The following is a 17,072-nucleotide window of genomic DNA, read 5'->3' on the forward strand; positions in this document are numbered from 1 at the left end:
TTCAACAAACAGATTGTCTTTCATTAGAGAGCCCAATTTATCTTCCCGCTGGTTCATGCCGAGATTATTTTTCCAAGGTCCTTTCTCTGAATGGGAAGGGGGGGGGCCCTCCGTCGCTTCCCTCCCTGCCCCAGCCAGGTGGAAGGCAACAGGTGTTGGTCGATATTTTCCCAGCCCCTCCTGCCTCTTTACGCAGAAAATGGGCAGGTGCAGGTGGGAGGGAGGGCTCCAATGTCAATCAAAGGGCTCACCTGTCCGGTGGCAGAAGGCGGGTGAGCAGGTAAGGTGCCAAACAGATGGGTAGCGACTCTAGAAATGGTCCATCCATCGTCCTCGCCCTACCTGTTCACCTGTCCAGTTTGCACACTGCTTTTTTTGAGTCCAAAGATAGTCCGAAGGGCACTTTGTCCTCCCTGTAGTGTAGGCCAGGATGAAGAAAAAGAGCATGATACCAAAAAAGGTGATCCTGAGGCGAGGTTGCGACCTACAAACTTTGTTCGACTTCTCAACTCTACATTGAGTGACTGTTCGAACTTACAACGGTCAACAACTGATGGCTTTTGACGCTTACGACTGTCATAGCATCAAGATTCGGTACACTTGGCTATTGACTCATATTTACAACGGTCGCAGTGTCCCAGGGGGGTGTCACACGATCCTCTTTGGTGAATTTCCAACCAGCAAAGTCAACGGGGAAGCGTGTTTCACTTAACAACCGTGTGGCTCACTTAAGGACGGCAGTGGGTCGCTTCACCGCGGTGGCAGGAAAAGGGGGCAAAACGGAGCAAAACTCACGCAACAACTGTCTTGCTTAGTGATGGAAATTCGAGGCTCCGTTGTGGTCTTAAGTCGAGGACCCACCTGTATAGGTTACCGGGTGATAATTGAGGGGTTGGGGGTTTAGGAGTCAACTCCCGACGTTTCTGGGGGACACCAGAGGCCAGATGTCAGAGCTGGCATTTCACACCTGCCCTTCACATTCATTTGCTGCCAGCCTGCCATAAACTTTGGGGGAAGGGAGCTGGATGGGAGGGGGGGAAATTTACTGCTCATGGTCCCTTCTAGAGACACAATGGGTGGGATTCAGCCAGTTCGGGAGAACCGGATGTTAATTTTAATCTGGTTTGCCAAATTGGTAGTTACAAGGACTGGCTGGCCTCGCCCACCCCTCCCCACTCCTCCCAAGAATCTCCACGCAGTCCGTTTTGGATGCCAACTAAGCGCAGGGCCCATGCGGAGGCTCTGTGAGGGCGAAAAATGAGCCTCCCGGAAATACCGGAAGTCCAGAAATGGGCGCGTTTTGGGCCTCCGGTGCCCAGGGGAGATCGTTCTCACCCTCCCGGAGGCTCAAGGAAAGCACCGCCCCATTTACAGTCGAAGAGACCGTTCCCAAAACATTTTATATGATTGGACAAAGGGAAACCAGCCATGGGAAGGGACTAAGGGGAGGAAAGTTATCTGGGAAAATTTGGGAGCGTGAATTTCAGTTCTGGCTTTGCTATCCATTTGACCTTTCGTAAAGCATACCTTTCACTATGAATGGAGTCGAGGGTCTTTTCTGCTTAAAGGACCAAGTTGGGGCAGGACTGACACTGGAGAACTGAAAAAGCTTTTCTATGCTGGCCTCTTTTTCTTCTTCTTCCTCTTCTTCTTCTTCTTCTTCTTCTTCTTCTTCTTCTTCCTCCTCCTCCTCCTCCTCCTCCCCCCCCTCCTCCTCCTCCTCCTCCTCTTCTTCTTCTTCTTCTTCTTCTTCTTCCTCCTCCTCCTCCTCCTCCCCCTCCCCCCTCCTCCTCCTCCTCCTCCTCCTCCTCCTCCTCCTCCTCCTCCTCCTCCTCCTCCTCTTCTTCTTCTTCTTCTTCTTCTTCTTCTTCTTCTTCTTCTTCTTCTTCTTCTTCTTCTGAACAGGTTTTCCTTCTTTTCCAGGTGTGCGCAGAGGTCAAGAAATCCGTTGACCATTTTTCATACGATTTGAGAAACACAAAGTGTGAGTACGCCTACCACCATCCAGTTCAAACCCAGCTTCCCCTCCAACAGATCTTGAAAGTTGCTTTCTCTTCTTCTTCCCTAGTCTGGGCCGAGATCGACGCCGTAGGAGGGTTCAACTACTCCTTGGTGGGCAAACCAGAGATCACAGAGGATGAATGTAATCTGGACTTCCAGGTAATGGCAGACGGACACAGCATTCAAGGTGGTCTCAATTGATCTGTGATCCCCCGGTTATTTTTTAAATTCTAGAGTGCAGAGAAGAGCAACGAAGACGATTAAAGGCCTGGAGGCTAAAACATAGGAAGAACAGTTGCAGGATTTGGGTTTGGCCAGTGTAGAGAAAAAAAGGACTAGGGGGAACATGATATTCTTCCCCTCCTCTCTCTCCCTCCTCCTCCTCTTCCTCCTCTTCCTCTTCTCCTCTCCAAACCCCCTTCCTTCTAGCATTGACATTGTTCCCTAGTTGGGTCATGAAACATCTGGAAGAAAAAAGCCAAGCTCAGAGAGAACCAAGATCCCCACAGTTCTTCTCCTCCTCCTCCTCTTCCTTTTTCTTCTCCTCCTTTTTCTTCTCCTCTTTTTTCTCCTCCTCCTCCTCCTCCTCCTCCTCCTCCTCCTCCTCCTCCTCCTTCTCATTCTTTTTCATTCTTTCCTTCTAGCATTGACGTTGTTCCCTAGTTGGGTCATGAAACATCTGGAAGAAAACAGCCAAGCTCAGATAGCACCAAGATCCCCACAGTTCTTCTCCTCCTCCTCCTTCTTCTCCTCCTCCTCCTTTTTCTTCTCCTCCCCTCCTCCTTTTTCTTCTCCTCTTTTTTCTTCTTCTCCTCCTCCTCCTCCTTCTCATTCTTTTTCATTCTTTCCTTCTAGCATTGACGTTGTTCCCTAGTTGAGTCATGAAACATCTGGAAGAAAACAGCCAAGCTCAGATAGCACCAAGATCCCCACAGTTCTTCTCCTCCTCCTCCTTCTTCTCCTCCTCCTCCTTTTTCTTCTCCTCCCCTCCTCCTTTTTCTTCTCCTCTTTTTTCTTCTTCTCCTCCTCCTCCTCCTTCTCATTCTTTTTCATTCTTTCCTTCTAGCATTGACGTTCCCTAGTTGGGTCATGAAACATCTGGAAGAAAACAGCCAAGCTCAGAGAGAACCAAGATGCCCACAGTTCTCCTCCTCCTCCTCCTCCTCCTCCTCCTCCTCCTCCTCCTCCTCCTCCTCCTCCTTTTTCTTCTCCTCTCCTCCTCCTTTTTCTTCTCCTCTTTTTTCTCCTCCTCCTCCTCCTCCTCCTCCTCCTCCTTCTCATTCTCTTTCTCCTCCTCCTCCTCCTCAACCTCCTCTTTTACCACTTCAGATGTCAACGGTTAGGCCCTTCCTATGGAGAATGTCACCCATGGAACTTAGCTTTCCACCAGTTGGAAGAGAAAGGAACGACTTTACCGTTTCTCCTCTTGTCTTTCAGGGGGAATTCTTCTCGGTGAGACAGCGCCAAAGAAGCCCCCTCGTGCCCACCCCCATCATCCTACCCAACCGGTCGCCCTCCATGGCTGTAATCGGGATCTCTGATGTTTTGGTCAACTCTGCAGCCTTTGTGTATTTCACTGGAAACAGGTTACAGGTGAAATACACCGACAAGAGGGTAAGGATCCTCCAGGGATTATCCCAGCTTGGAGGAGACCTTTCTCCTTCAAGGGGGAGGAGGAAGGAGGAGGGGGGAGAAGGAAGAGGAGGAGGAAATGGAGAGGAAGAGGAGGAGAAGAAAGAGAAGAGAAAGGGGAAGGAGGAGGAAGTGGAGAGGAAGGAGGAAGAGAAGAAAAAGGGGAAGGAGGAAGAGGAAGTGGAGAGGAAGAGTAGGAGGAGGAAGAGAAGAGAAAGGGGAAGGAGGAGGGGGAGGAAGGAGGAGGGGGAGGAGGAGGAAGAGAAGAGAAAGGGGAAGGAGGAGGAAGAGGAAGGAGGAGGGGGAGAAGGAGGAAGTGGAGAGGAAGAGGAGGAGGAGGAAGAGAAGAGAAAGGGGAAGGAGTAGGAAGGAGGAGGGGGAGAAGGAGGAGGAAGTGGAGAGGAAGGAGGAAGAGCAGAGAAAGGGGAAGGAGGAAGAGGAAGGAGGAGGGGGAGAAGGAAGAGGAGGAGGAAGTGGAGGGGAAGAGAAGAGAAAGGGGAAGGAGGAAGGAGGAGGAGGGTGGAGAAGGAAGAGGAAATGGAGAGGAAGAAGAAAAAGAGGAAGAGAAGACAAAGGGGAAGGAGGAGGGGGGAGAAGGAGATTGGGGAGCCGTTTGTCCGAAATGGTGTAGGCTCTCCTGCTTGAGCAGGGGGTTGGAGTAGACGACCTCTAAGGTCCCTTCCAACTCTGGTTGCCTATATTCGAAGCAAACCCGTTCTCCTTTCAGATACCCAAAAGGGTCCCGTTTCGCTTGAATACCCAACACATCGGAGCCTTTTTACCCGAGGTGAGAATGGTTTGGGGAATCAGGCGGGGCTAGGGGGCTGATGGGGGGGGGGGTTTGCTGGGGATGGAGGGGGGGGATCTTGGGTGGACCTTCAGCCTCCACTCTTCTCCCTCCCCAGCTGAAGAGGCAGTTTCCAAAGATGCCCATGGAGGTCCACCTGGCGGCCCAGAAGGCACCGAAGCTGCACTTCCACCCCGGGGGTCTGGATGCCACCATCCAGGGCCAGGCGGAGGCCTTTGTGGTCCTGCCCAACAGCACCCTGGTGCCCGTCTTCACCCTTTGCGTTGTAAGCATTTATAGGGGCAGGGAAAGGGGTCCGGTTGGACAGAGGGAGCCTGGCGGGAAGGCCTCTGAGATGAGGAGAAAGGGAGGTGGAGGGGGAGAGAAAGGAGGAAGAGAAGAGGGGAATGCAGGAAACAGGAAGAGGAAATAAGACAAAGGAGGAAGAGAAGAGGAAAAGAAGAGGGGAATGGAGGAAACAGGAAGAGGAAATAAGACAAAGGAGGAAGAGAAGAGGAGAGAAGATGTGGAGGAGGAACTGGGTGACAGCAGGAGGAGGAAGAGGAGGAAGAAAGAGGAGGAAAGGAGGAGGAGGAAGAGAAGTGGTGGAGGGGGAAATAAGAGGTAGAAGATGAAATAAGAGAGAGGAGGAAGAGAAGAGAGGAGAGGAGAGGAGAGAGGAGAGGAGAAGAGAAGAGGTGGAGGAGGAACTGGGAGATAGCAGGAGTGGGAAGAGGAGGAAGAAGGAGGAAGGAAGAGGAAGGAAGAGGAAGGAGGAGGAAATAGGAGATGGGAGGAGGAAGAAGAGAAGAGGAAGAGGAGAAGGAGGAAATATGGAGGGGGGAAAGGAAAGAATGAAGGAAGAAAAGATGTAGAAGAGGAAATAAGAGAGGAGGAAGAGTGGAGTGGAGAGGAGAAGAGAAAAGAAAAGAGAAGGAACAGGAACTAGGAGACAGGAGGAGGAAGAAGAGGCTGAAGAAGAGGAAGGAGGAGGAGGAAGGAAGACAGTAGAAGGAGGAAGAGAAGAGTAAGAGAAGAGGAGGGGAAGGAAATATGGGGAAGATAGGAGGAAGAAGGAGGAGGAAGGAAGAGGAAGATGGTGGAGGAAGAGAAGGGAAAGAAGAGAGGTGGAGGAGGACAAAGGAATAGGAGGAAGGGAAGAGGAGGAGGAAGAGGAGGAGAATGAAGGAGGGGGAAAAGCAGAGGAAGGAGCTGGAGAAAAGAAGGAAGGAAGAGGAGGATGAAAAAGGAGGAAGGGGATTGCCAACACAGATAGACCAGTGAATATGCATCTAACACGCATGTAAATAAGACGGTCTTACTCAATCCCATGCACTTCAGACTATTTCCAGAAAGTCTTCCTGAGACCCCTACTTGGGAGTCAAGAAGACCCCCAGGCCAAGGCCTGCTCCTCCACCTCCTCCTTGGGGGCCACAGGGGAGTAGGCACTCCAGCCTCTTCTGCACCTGACGTACGTTGTTCTTGCTTACTCCTAGGAGTGCAACCTCACGGGACAGATCTTTCTGGAAGCCGGCTGTTTGGGCAGCTCCTTTGCCAAGGTTGGGGGCTCGGTGGCCCTCAAAGGGTGAGGCTCCCCCTCTTCTTGCTCCCCTTCCCCTTCTGTCTTCCCCGAGCATTGCTCCTGTTTGCAGGCAGTCCTCGACTTACGGCCATCCATTGAGCAGATACGTTACGAGGGCAGTGACTTACAACCAGTCCTCACACACTTAAAAACTGTTGCAGCATCCCACAATCCCCTTATGAAAATTAAGATACTGATGTCCGGCAGATACATAAAGTCCTCGACTTACAACGGTTCATCTAGTGACCATTTGAAGTTACGGCAACACTGGAAAAGTGGCTTAGGGCCATTTTTCCTGCTTACGACCGTTGTAGTGTCTGGACGAGGGGTCAACATTCAGAAGCTTGGCAAATAGTTCATGTTTATGATGGCCGCAGAGTCCCCGGGTCATATGTAATCCTGCTTTGCGACCTTCTGACAAGCAAAGTCAATTCAGAAGCCAGATTTACGTAACAACAGTGGCAAGGAAGGTCGTAAAATGGGGCAAAACACACTGAGCAGCAGTCCTGCTTAGCAACAGAAATTCTGGGCTCAATTGTGGTCGTAGGTTGAGGACTCACTGTATATAAAAATTGGGCTGCAGGCCAGAGATGAGAGAATTAAATTAAATTAAAACTAATTTGAAATAATGAAGAGAAAAGAAAAGAAAAGAAAAGAAAATATGGAATGGAATGAATTAGAATACAATATATTAGACTAGAAGAGAAGAGAAAAGAAGAAAAAAGAAAAAAGAAAAGAAAAAATATGGAATGGAATAAATTAGAATAGAATAGAATAAACAGTTGGAGGGGATGTTGGAGGTCTTCTAGTCCAGCCCCCTTCCTAGGCACAAAGTCTATATACGATTCTAGACCAAGGGCTGTCCAATCCCTTTTCAAAAACCTCCAGGGATGGAGCACGCACAACTTCCTGTGGCAAGCAGTTCCACTGGTTAATTGTTCTCACTGTCGGGAAATTTCTCCTTGATCCTACGGTAGGTTAGTTCTTTCATAGACCAATACTAGAGTTGGAAGGGACCTTGGAGGTCTTCTAGCCCAACCCCTTGCTCAGGCAGCAAACCCCAGACCATTCCAGACAAATGATTCTCCAATCTCTTCTTAAAAACCTCCAGGGATGAAGCACCCACAACCTCTGGTGGCGAGCAGTTCCCCTGGTTAATTGTTCTCATTATTGGGAAGTTACTCCTTAGTTCTAAGTTGCTTCTCTCCTTGATTAGTTTCCATCCGTTGCTTCTTGTCCTGCCTTCGGGTGCTTTGGAGAATAGCTTGACTCCCTCTTCTTTGGGGCAGCTCTTCAAATACTGGAAGATGCTATCAATGTCCCCACCCTGGTCCTTCTTTTTTCTAGACTGGCCCAACCCAAATCCTGCAGCCGTTCTCCCTCTCTCTTGGCCTCGGTCCTCCGTGGGAATCCCAGGCTCATTCCGTTCAAAAAGATTTAGCAAAAATGTTTAAGGATAAATCAGCTTAAAATGTTGGAAATGTCACCAATTGCCAGGAACGTACTGTCATATGTGGTGGATGTGCAAAAAGCTATTGGGTTAAAATACAAACATGGTTAGAGAAAATGATACCTCAACCCATAGAGTTTAAGCCAGAGATATTTTTATGGGGTATTCTACCAGAGAAATACAGTAAAGAAGATTCATATTTGATTGTACAAATAATAAGAGCAGCCAGAATTGTATTGGCACAAAATTGGAAAGCAGACAAAATCCCCTCGGAATGGGAAGTAATAAAGAAGATATATTAGATTGTGTAGAAATGAACAGGTTGACATTGAGAATAAAGGACAAAGAGGAATCAGTATACTTACAGGACATGGGGGCGATTTTACGAGTGGTTTGAAAAAAGGTATAAACAGAAAGAAAAAGGAACAAAAGATGAAATAAGTATCTCAGACGACACATGATTAATATAGGGCAGGGGTGTCCAAACTTGGGAACTTTAAGACTTGTGGACTTCAACTCCCAGAATTCCCCAGCCAGCAGAACACCCCTGATATAGGGGGAGAGGGGAAATAAGAAGATATCGAAATGTAAATATATGGGCCGAAAAATGATATGAATTGATATACATTAAATAACAATGATAAGAACGTATATCTAAGAATGCATTTGAAAGGGAAAATTAAAAAAACTTTTTACAAAGAAGAAAAATTTGGGGCAGAGGCCGTGGGTTGGTGGTGGGGGTGGGTGGGTGGGGGTCTGTCTTGAGAATACCAAAAGACACCCCCCCCCTGATGAAGACTGTTTTGTGTGCCCCCACAGTTTGCGCTTGTCCCAGGAGTGGTCCAGGATTGGCGAGATCCCGGTGAGTGTCTCAAAGAGGAGAAAACTTCACTCCATCCATTTGGGACCTTCTTAAATGCAGGCAGTCCTCAACGTATTATTTCGCTCATATTAGTTATATAGAAGGCTTTATTTTATTTTTTTCATTTGCATAACATATAACCCCATGGATACTATTACATAGCCAACATCGTGTTGCATTGTTAAACGTTTACATCAATTCGTCTTGCCATCAACTCCCCAAAACCAATTATTGGCTCTTCTGCTCTCCATACATCCTATTTGTACCTTATCCATCACTTTCTTCTCCCTCTCTCCTCCCTACCTCCTTTCTTCCCTTTGTCATCACTCTCTTCTCTACTTCTCCCTCCTCTCTCCTTCTCCTCTCTCCCCTTTCCACTCCTTCTTTCTCTCCTGCTTGTCCTCTCCCTTCTATTTCCCTATATTTTCCTCCTCCCTACCTGCTTCTTCCCTCTGTCTTCCTTCTCTTCTCAACTTCACCTTCCTCTCTCCTCCTCCTCTTCCCCCTTTCTTTCTCTCCTCCTCTTCCCCCCCACCCACTCTCCTATCCCTCTCTTCTTCCCTTCCCTCTCTCCTCTACTTCCCACTCTTCCTCTCATTTACTTGGTGTATTTCAGCCTCTGAGCGAGCTCCATTTTATGTTGATGGTATTTATAATTCCTTTTCAACGTACATATTTAGTTTTGACATGTATCTTCCTCCTCCTTTTTAAAGGAGGAGGAACAAAAAAGTATACATATATAGTAACTGTGCTTTTAACACACACACACACACACACACACACACACACACACACACACCCTCATTTTGGCCGAGATGTAGACCTGGTTACACTTCCCAGCTATTCTCATCATTAAATTTATATAATTATACATCCTTAATTATTATGGAGCCTTATTAGGAATTAGGATTTCCATTGCCAAGCCAGGTGGTTGCTAACTGAGACATGCTTCCTTTTGCAACCATTTGGGCCACTCTGGGGAAGCAAATGAAGCCCTTGACTTACCAGGGTTCATTTAGTGACCGTTACCACAGTGCTGAAAAAAAGGGAGCGTTTTTTACACGCTGCCTTGCCCCATGCTCACGTGATCGCAAGACGCTTGGCCACTGGCTCGTCTTTATGACGGTCACCGCGTCCCAGGGTCACGCGATCCCCTTCTACAGAATTTCGGACAAGCAAAGTCAATCTGGGAAGCCGGATTGGCTTAACAACCGTGTTACTCATTTAACAACGGCAGGGGTCCGCGTAACACTGGTGGCAGGAAAGGTTGTAAAATGGGGCAAAAATTCACTTCACAAATGTGACAACGGAAATGTTGGGCTCAATTGAGTTTGTACCTGTAGTCCTCGGGTTATGACCACAATTGATTCAAAATTCATAATTAGAGCTGTGGGGTCAGACTAGAAACCCTCCAAGGTCCCTTCCAGCTCAATTCTGATTGATTGATTGATTGATTGAGCAAGGGGTTGGACTAGAAGACCACCAAAGTCCCTTCCAGCTCAATTCTGATTGATTGATTGATTGATTGATTGATTGATTGAGCAAGGGGTTGGACTAGAAGACCACCAAAGTCCCTTCCAGCTCAATTCTGATTGATTGATTGATTGATTGATTGAGCAAGGGGTTGGACTAGAAGACCTCCAAGGTCCCTTCTAGCTCAATTCTGATTGAAATAATTCATAATTTCATAATTCTGAAGTATTTATTTTCTTGTACAGGTGTCCCATCTGGAGAGCCTTCTGAAGATAGCTGGGCATGTGGCATTAGTCGGACTTAACAGTGAGTCCAGAGGCCCATCTTCCCCTTCCCCAAGGGGGGGTCTCCCCCCCAACTAGCCCACAGCTGTTGATGGGAGCGGTGGCTTCCTGGAGGCCATTTTCTCCTCTTAGCCTCCCCTCCTTCCTCCTCTTTCTTTAGGAAAGCTCCGAGCAGGGACACCCCTTCCCAACTTCTACACGGCCAGCCTTATGGGTCCTGAAGTCTCCATGCACGAGGTGGGTACCCCTTTTCCTATTCGGAGGCTTCTCGTTATGCTTCTGTCTCTATCCTGGTCTAGGAAGTCCGATATTGGGAAATCCTCAAGTTAGGATGGTCCATTTAGTGACCGTTCAAAGTCCCAACAGACTGAAAAAAAGGATTTAGGGCCCTTTTTCACACTTACGACCGTTGCAGCCTCCCCGCAGTCACGTGATCGAAATTCAGAGGCTTGGCAACTGACTCATACTTATGACGGTTTCATTGTCCTGAGTTGATCCCCCTTTTGCGACCTTCTGACCAGTCATGGGGAAGCTAGATTCACTCAACAACAATATTACTAACTTAACATCTGCAGCAATTCACTTAACAACAGTGGAAAGGAAGGTCGTAAAACAGGGCAAAACTCACACCACTTGTTTCACTGAGGGACGGAAATTTTGTGGTTGTGGTTGCAATTCGCAGATTATCTGTACGGTTCCTATGATATTGCAATAATATTCATATTACGTGTAGCCCTCGACTTATGACTGTAATGGACCTTAGAATTACGGTCATAAGTTGTGCCGGTTGTTAAAGAGGTTACCCTGTGACCACACCCAGTTTTTTTAAAAATTTTTTGTGGTGGTCATTAAGCAATTCTGGCAGTTCTTAAGTGAATATGGCCATCATTAAGTGAGTGCGTTGTACAGGTAGTCCTTTACTTCACTGTACTTTAGTCCTCGACTTATGACCACATTTTCTCCTCTCCTAGTTTCCTTCTTTCTCTGTAAAGATTTTAAGAAAAACAGGCAGTCCTTGCCTTAACGACCATAATCGAGTCCAGTTGCTCCCTGAGCTTTGCCCCGTTTTACGACATTTCTTGCCACTCACGTTAAATGAATCACCACAGTCATTAAGTGAGCCACATGGTCGTTAAACGAATCTGCCTTCCCCATGGGCTTTGCTCGTCTGAAGGTCGCAAAAAAGGGACGCTGCGACCGTCGTAAATATGAACCGGTTGCCGAAAGTAGAAATTTTGTTCCCATGAGTCATCAGGGAGAAAAAAATAGTCCTTTTTTTAAATGCCATCGCAACTTCAAACGGTCACTAAATGAACGTTTGTAAGTTGAGGACTACCTGTAGCCAATGGGCCACAAATTTGCCAGAAATCGGACATGAATTGCCTAAGAAGGAATGGTATATAGAAGATATCAGGTCCCTGAGTGGATGCGGCTGCTGGGGCGGTCAAAAAAGTCAAAATGGCTGCAATCAAAGCCACATTAAAAGTGGGTGTGGCTCCCGTGGCACAATCGGGGCCGCCATTTTGACTTTTTTGACCATGCCCTGCAGAGTTCACCCCTCCCCTGCAAGAAAAGGAGAGGGAGGGTCCTAAATTTCACCTTCTTCTTTTTCTTTCTTTTCCTCTCCGCAGGGGTTTATGCTGATAAAAACGGACCTGCAGGTTTCCCTCCCAAACTCCGTTCTGTAGCCCCCCAGCCCACCCCCCCGGGATGAGCGGACACGGGGCCAAAGAAGAAGGAAGGAAGAAGAAAGGGGAAATACGGGGGGGTCCCCGCTTGAACTGCGGCAGCAAGCAAGAGACCCTGAAATCTTGCAGGCCGTTTGGGACATTAGACCCCCAAATTATCTTTTTTTCGCCATCTTCTTCCTCTGTTCAATGACAGCTGATTAAGTCCTTGCAGCTTTTCTGGGCCAAGTTTTCTTGGTTTGCCACTGCCTCCTTCCTAGGGCTCAGAAAAAGCGTCTGGCCCAAAGTCTGTCTTTCCTGGCTAAGGCGGGACTAGAACTCACCGTCTCCTGGTGATTGGCCCAACGTCACCCAGATGGCTTTCATGCCTAAGGCGGGACTAGAACTCACCGTCTCCTGGTGATTGACCCAAAGTCACCCAGATGACTTTCCTGCCTAAGGCGGGACTAGAACTCACCGTCTCCTGGTGATTGGCCCAAAGTCACCCAGCCTGCTTGTATGATTACAAGTCTAGAACTCCCAGTCTCCCGGTTTCTTGGCTGCAGAGAAAATTCATGGCAATCAAGGCCTCCCAGAGTCGCCTGATGGCCAAGAGGGGTGGCATATAAATGTAATAAATGAAAGAAATAAAGAATAAAACTCAATCAAGTGTTGTGAAGGGAATGTTGTTCTGCAGGAGGGGGTCCCTTGCCCCCCTGCCTTTCTGTTTGTCTCTGCTTTTCCCCCAAATTTTTGTTATAAACTCACACACAAACACAAACACAAACACACACGGTGGCATTTGAAAACGTTTTGAGTCCACAACGTCACTTTTAATGAAGGAGGACACTGTTCAGGTAGTCCTCGACTTAACAACCATTCGTTTAGTGACGGCTTGAATTGACGACAGCGCAGGAAAAAAGGGAACTTATGACCAGTTCTCAACCCCCTGAGGACCATTGCAGCATCCTCAGAGGCTCGGCAACTGGCATGGACTTGTGACAGTTTGAAAATGTCCCGGGGGGGGGAGGGGGGGAGTGTCACTTGAAGACCCCTTTTGACCTTCCCAGCCAGTCGGCTTCCAACAAGCAAAGTCAATGAAGAAAGTTGGAGTGCGCTTAACGACTGCACAGCCCTGCCCAACCAGGTCACAAAATCGGACGTGACTCGCTTAACAACCGCTTGCCTTAGGAGTGGAAATTCTGCTCCCAGCTGCGGTTGTAAGTGGAGGACTTCCTGTGTAAACTGGGAGTATTCAAGGGGGTATACAAAGGACAGGGTCAGCAAAACGTGGGCGTGTGTGTCCGTGGTTGTGTATGTTTGTGTGTTTGTGTGTGAGTTGTGTATGTGTGTGTATATTTATATGTGTCTGTGATTATGTCCGTGTGTATTGTGTATGTCTGTCTTTGTTTGTGTGTATATGTCTGTGCGTTTGTATGTGTCTGTGTGTATACTTGTGTGTTTTTTGTATGTCTCTCTGTGTGTGTTGTGTGTGTGTTTGTGTGTGTGTCTTTGTATGTTCCAGACCCTCTTCTTCAAAGCTTTTATGCAAAACCGGGTCCCCAGGGAGCCTCTGTTGTTCCCCATTGGGCCACCAGAGGGCGCAAGCGGCCGGTGAGCGTGGCTCAGGACTGCTGCAGATCTTCCCATCCTTCCCAAATTAATGGAAAAATTGGGGAGGCAGAAGCCGCATCAGGAGCAGAAGTTGGAGGGGGGGCGGAGGAGAAAGGCTCGCCCATTCTGGGGAGGAAATTACTGTAATAAGGAAGACAGGAGCTCTCTATTGACACAATATAATTAGCCAAACAAGCCCCCTCCCCTGATAAAGGCCCTCCTGGAGGCAGAGTGGAAATCCACATTTCCCATCCCGATAATCACAGGCTGTGAGGCTTCAGGGCGAAGGCAGCGACAGGCTGGTAATCTTTTCTTCTCGCCATTAAGTCGTAACCAAAGAACGATGATTAAACGTGGACCGGAGACCGCTGGGCGTTTGCATTTCATTCCCTTTCCTGATTTATAACAGCCCCCAATTAAAAAGGGGCCTTGGCTGCCTCTCATTCTCTTCTGGATGCAGAAACCCCAGTTCCCAGTCCCTCCCACCCATTCACCCACCAGGGAGCTGCTGTGATGGGAAAATGGGTTGGAAGCCTCCTGGCTGATCTTGGGAAGTCCCGGGAATAGAAAAAGAGTTACTAGAAAAGGGATAATGGGTGAAAATATCACACTCTCTCTCTATTTTTATTATACTGTAAGCCACCTAGAATTGCCCCAAACAGTGACATGAGCAATATATAAATGAGAAAGAGAGAGAGAGAGAGAGAGGGAGGGAGGGAGATAATAGTAGAACTATAGAAAGATAGATAGACAGCTGGCTAGATGGATGAACAGACACACAAGCTAGCTAGACAGATAGCTAGACAAAAGATAGATAGATGATATGTGATAATTGATAATGTTACCTAGGTGCAGAGATAGATATAAGATGATGAAAGATGTTTGATATTGTGTAGATAGATGATAGGTGTTAGATGAAAGAGGGAGAGAGGTGATGATAGATAGATAGATAGATAGATAGATAGATGATAGATAGATAGATAGATAGATAGATAGATAGATAATAGAGATAGATGATAGATAGATAGATAGATAGATAGATAGATAGATAGATAGATAGATAGATAGATAGATAGATAGATGAGAGAGGGAGGGAAGAAAGGAGGGAAATGGTAGATGATAAATGATGATAGATAAGATAGATAGATGGATGGATAGATAGATAGATGAGAGAGGGAGGGAGGGAGGGAGGGAGGGAAATGATAGATGATGATAGATAGATAGATAGATAGATAGATAGATAGATAGATAGATAGATAGATAGATAGATAGATAGATAGCTGTGTGAGAGATAGAGAGGACAGAAAGAGGGGGAGGGAGGGAGATGATAGATAGATAGATAGATAGATAGATAGATAGATAGATAGATAGATAGATGATAGATAGATAGATAGATAGATAGATGATAGATAGACAGACAGACAGACAGACAGACACAGACAGACAGATGAGAGAGGGAGGGAAGAAGGGAGGGAGATGATAGACAGACAGACAGCAGATACATAGATAGATAAATAGATAGAAACAGTATAGATAGAGAAAACTGATAGATGTTACATAGCTGCAGATAGATGATAAGTGATAGATGAGAGAGGGAGACAGACAGACAGATAGACACAGACAAGATGGATAGATAGAAAAGAGATAGCTATAGACAGGACAGATATAGATAGAACATAAAAAGAAAGAAAGAAATAGATAAAAATAGAAATAGATAGAAATAGAAAAAAGATAGATATAGGCAGAAAGATAGGTAGGTAGGTAGGTAGATGATAGATAGATAGATAGATAGATAGATAGATAGATAGATAGATAGATAGATGATGATAGATAGATGATAGATAGATAGATAGATAGATAGATAGATAGATAGATAGATAGATAGATAGATAGATGATAGATAAATAGATGATAGATAGATAGACAGACAGAGGGAGGGAGAGAGAGAAAGAGAGAGACAGAGGCATACATAGAGACCCTGGGGATGCTGCAATGGTTACTAAGTGTGAAAAACAATCATAAGTTTTTTCAGTGACGTCATTGTGAACAGTTACTAAACAAATGGCTGTAAAACGAGGACCTCCTTGCCCTGAATGTTTGGATGCCACCAAACAGATTCTTCCCCCTCAAAAAACTTCACTGCTCCTTCCTCCTTCACCTGCTTAGCTCCAAGCTGAAAATTAAAAGGGGAGAAAAAGAGGTCGGGAAAACAACAAACAAACAAACACAAACAAACCGTGGGAGAAAATGGCATTTCCTGGATTTCCTGCTGGAGCCCCCAAACCTGCCAGAGCGCCAGGCTCAACCGCACAAGGTTAGAAACCCCCCCGCCTTGCAAATTCAGATTCTGCAGCATCGAACTTTCTTTTGAAGGAAGGGAGATGGGAATATTGTGGAGCAGGGAATGAAAGAAAGTGGCAAACATTAATCATAATTTGTTTTCGTGCCAATGTCAGGGAGGGAAAGGGGGCGAGGGGGCTCCGTTTGGTGAGGCCACATGCCACGTTTCCTGCAGGGGGAAAGGATGGAGGGAGAATTTGGTTGTGACTTTAACATCCAGTATTAAACTGAGTGTGTGTATTCTGATTGATGGATTGAGCAGGGGGCTGGACTAGAAGACCTCATAGGTCCCTTCCAGCTGTATTCTGATTGATTGATTGAGCAGGGGGCTGGACTAGAAGACCTCATAGGTCCCTTCCAGCTGTATTCTGATTGATTGATTGAGCAGGGGGCTGGACTAGAAGACCTCATAGGTCCCTTCCAGCTCCATTCTGATTGATTGATTGATTGATTGATTGAGCAGGGGGCTGGACTACAAGACCTCCAAGGTCCCTTCAAGCTCTATTCTGATTGATTGAGCAGGGGGCTGGACTAGAAGGCCTCTGGAGTCCCTTCAAGCTCTATTTTGATTGATTGATTGAGCAGGGGGCTGGACTAGAAGACCTCCAAGGTCCCTTCCAGTTCTATTCTGATTGATTGAGCAGGGGGCTGGACTAGAAAACCTCTGAAGTCCCTTCCAGCTCCATTCTGATTGATTGATTGAGCAGGGGGCTGGACTAGAAGGCCTCCGAGATCCCTTCCAGCTCTATTCTGATGGATTGATTGCCATTTGCTGTTTGGGCACTTCTGCACTGGAAGACACTTCCAATCAGAGGGCATATTCCCTCTGGCCCAGCTGTTCCTCCTTCCTCCCCCCCATCTCCCAACCCAGGTCTTTTGCCCGCAGCCACCGATGGCCCAGATCCATGGGGAGCAAACCCCCCCCCCCATGTGCTCATGTCAGCCTGCAGTCCTGAGCACCAGGGTGGGGTAGGAACAAAGGGCTCCTGTTGGACTCCCCCTGGTTGATGCCCGCTGAGCTGTTTTCTTGGCTTTGCAACACAAGCCCCTTTGCCAAGCGAGGGGTGTGGAGGAGGAGGAGGAGGAGAAGGAGGAGAGCCAGGGAAGCAGGAAGGAGCCGGCTCTCTGGCGAGGCAAGGCGACTGTTGGCATCCTTCTCTGGGCTCTAGGCAATCCGTGGAGCTACCATTGTTTAGGGGGAGACCCTGGTGCGAACAGCTAGCCCACCAGGTAGAGTGGTGTCCAATCTTGGCAGCTTTAAGGCTCGTGGACTTCAACTCCCAGAATTCCCCAGCCAGCATGGGATAGCTGCTGGGTCATTGCCAATATTGTGGCTCTTGGGGTGGGGAGAGGCGGAAGGGTCCTAGCTGGAGCAACCTG

General features: G+C 47.5%; 1 protein-coding gene across 1 annotated transcript in view; it reads left to right on the top strand.

The window, feature by feature from the left end:
* LOC309390061 (bactericidal permeability-increasing protein-like) overlaps positions 1–12,388 on the top strand; it is a 22,584-nt gene extending 10,196 nt beyond the window's left edge. Inside the window, exons 7-16 of the mRNA XM_081949141.1 lie at positions 1,924–1,984; positions 2,069–2,160; positions 3,439–3,615; positions 4,361–4,420; positions 4,539–4,706; positions 5,917–6,005; positions 8,272–8,314; positions 10,033–10,093; positions 10,232–10,308; positions 11,703–12,388. Of these exons, the coding sequence (XP_081805267.1) occupies positions 1,924–1,984; positions 2,069–2,160; positions 3,439–3,615; positions 4,361–4,420; positions 4,539–4,706; positions 5,917–6,005; positions 8,272–8,314; positions 10,033–10,093; positions 10,232–10,308; positions 11,703–11,759 (885 nt within the window). The 3' untranslated portion in view covers positions 11,760–12,388. The remainder of the gene's footprint in view (positions 1–1,923; positions 1,985–2,068; positions 2,161–3,438; positions 3,616–4,360; positions 4,421–4,538; positions 4,707–5,916; positions 6,006–8,271; positions 8,315–10,032; positions 10,094–10,231; positions 10,309–11,702) is intronic.
* Positions 12,389–17,072: the final 4,684 nt, after the last annotated feature.

The sequence above is a fragment of the Natrix helvetica genome (genome assembly GCF_964273705.1).
Source record: "Natrix helvetica genome assembly, chromosome: 3".
Taxonomy (NCBI): domain Eukaryota; kingdom Metazoa; phylum Chordata; class Lepidosauria; order Squamata; family Natricidae; genus Natrix; species Natrix helvetica.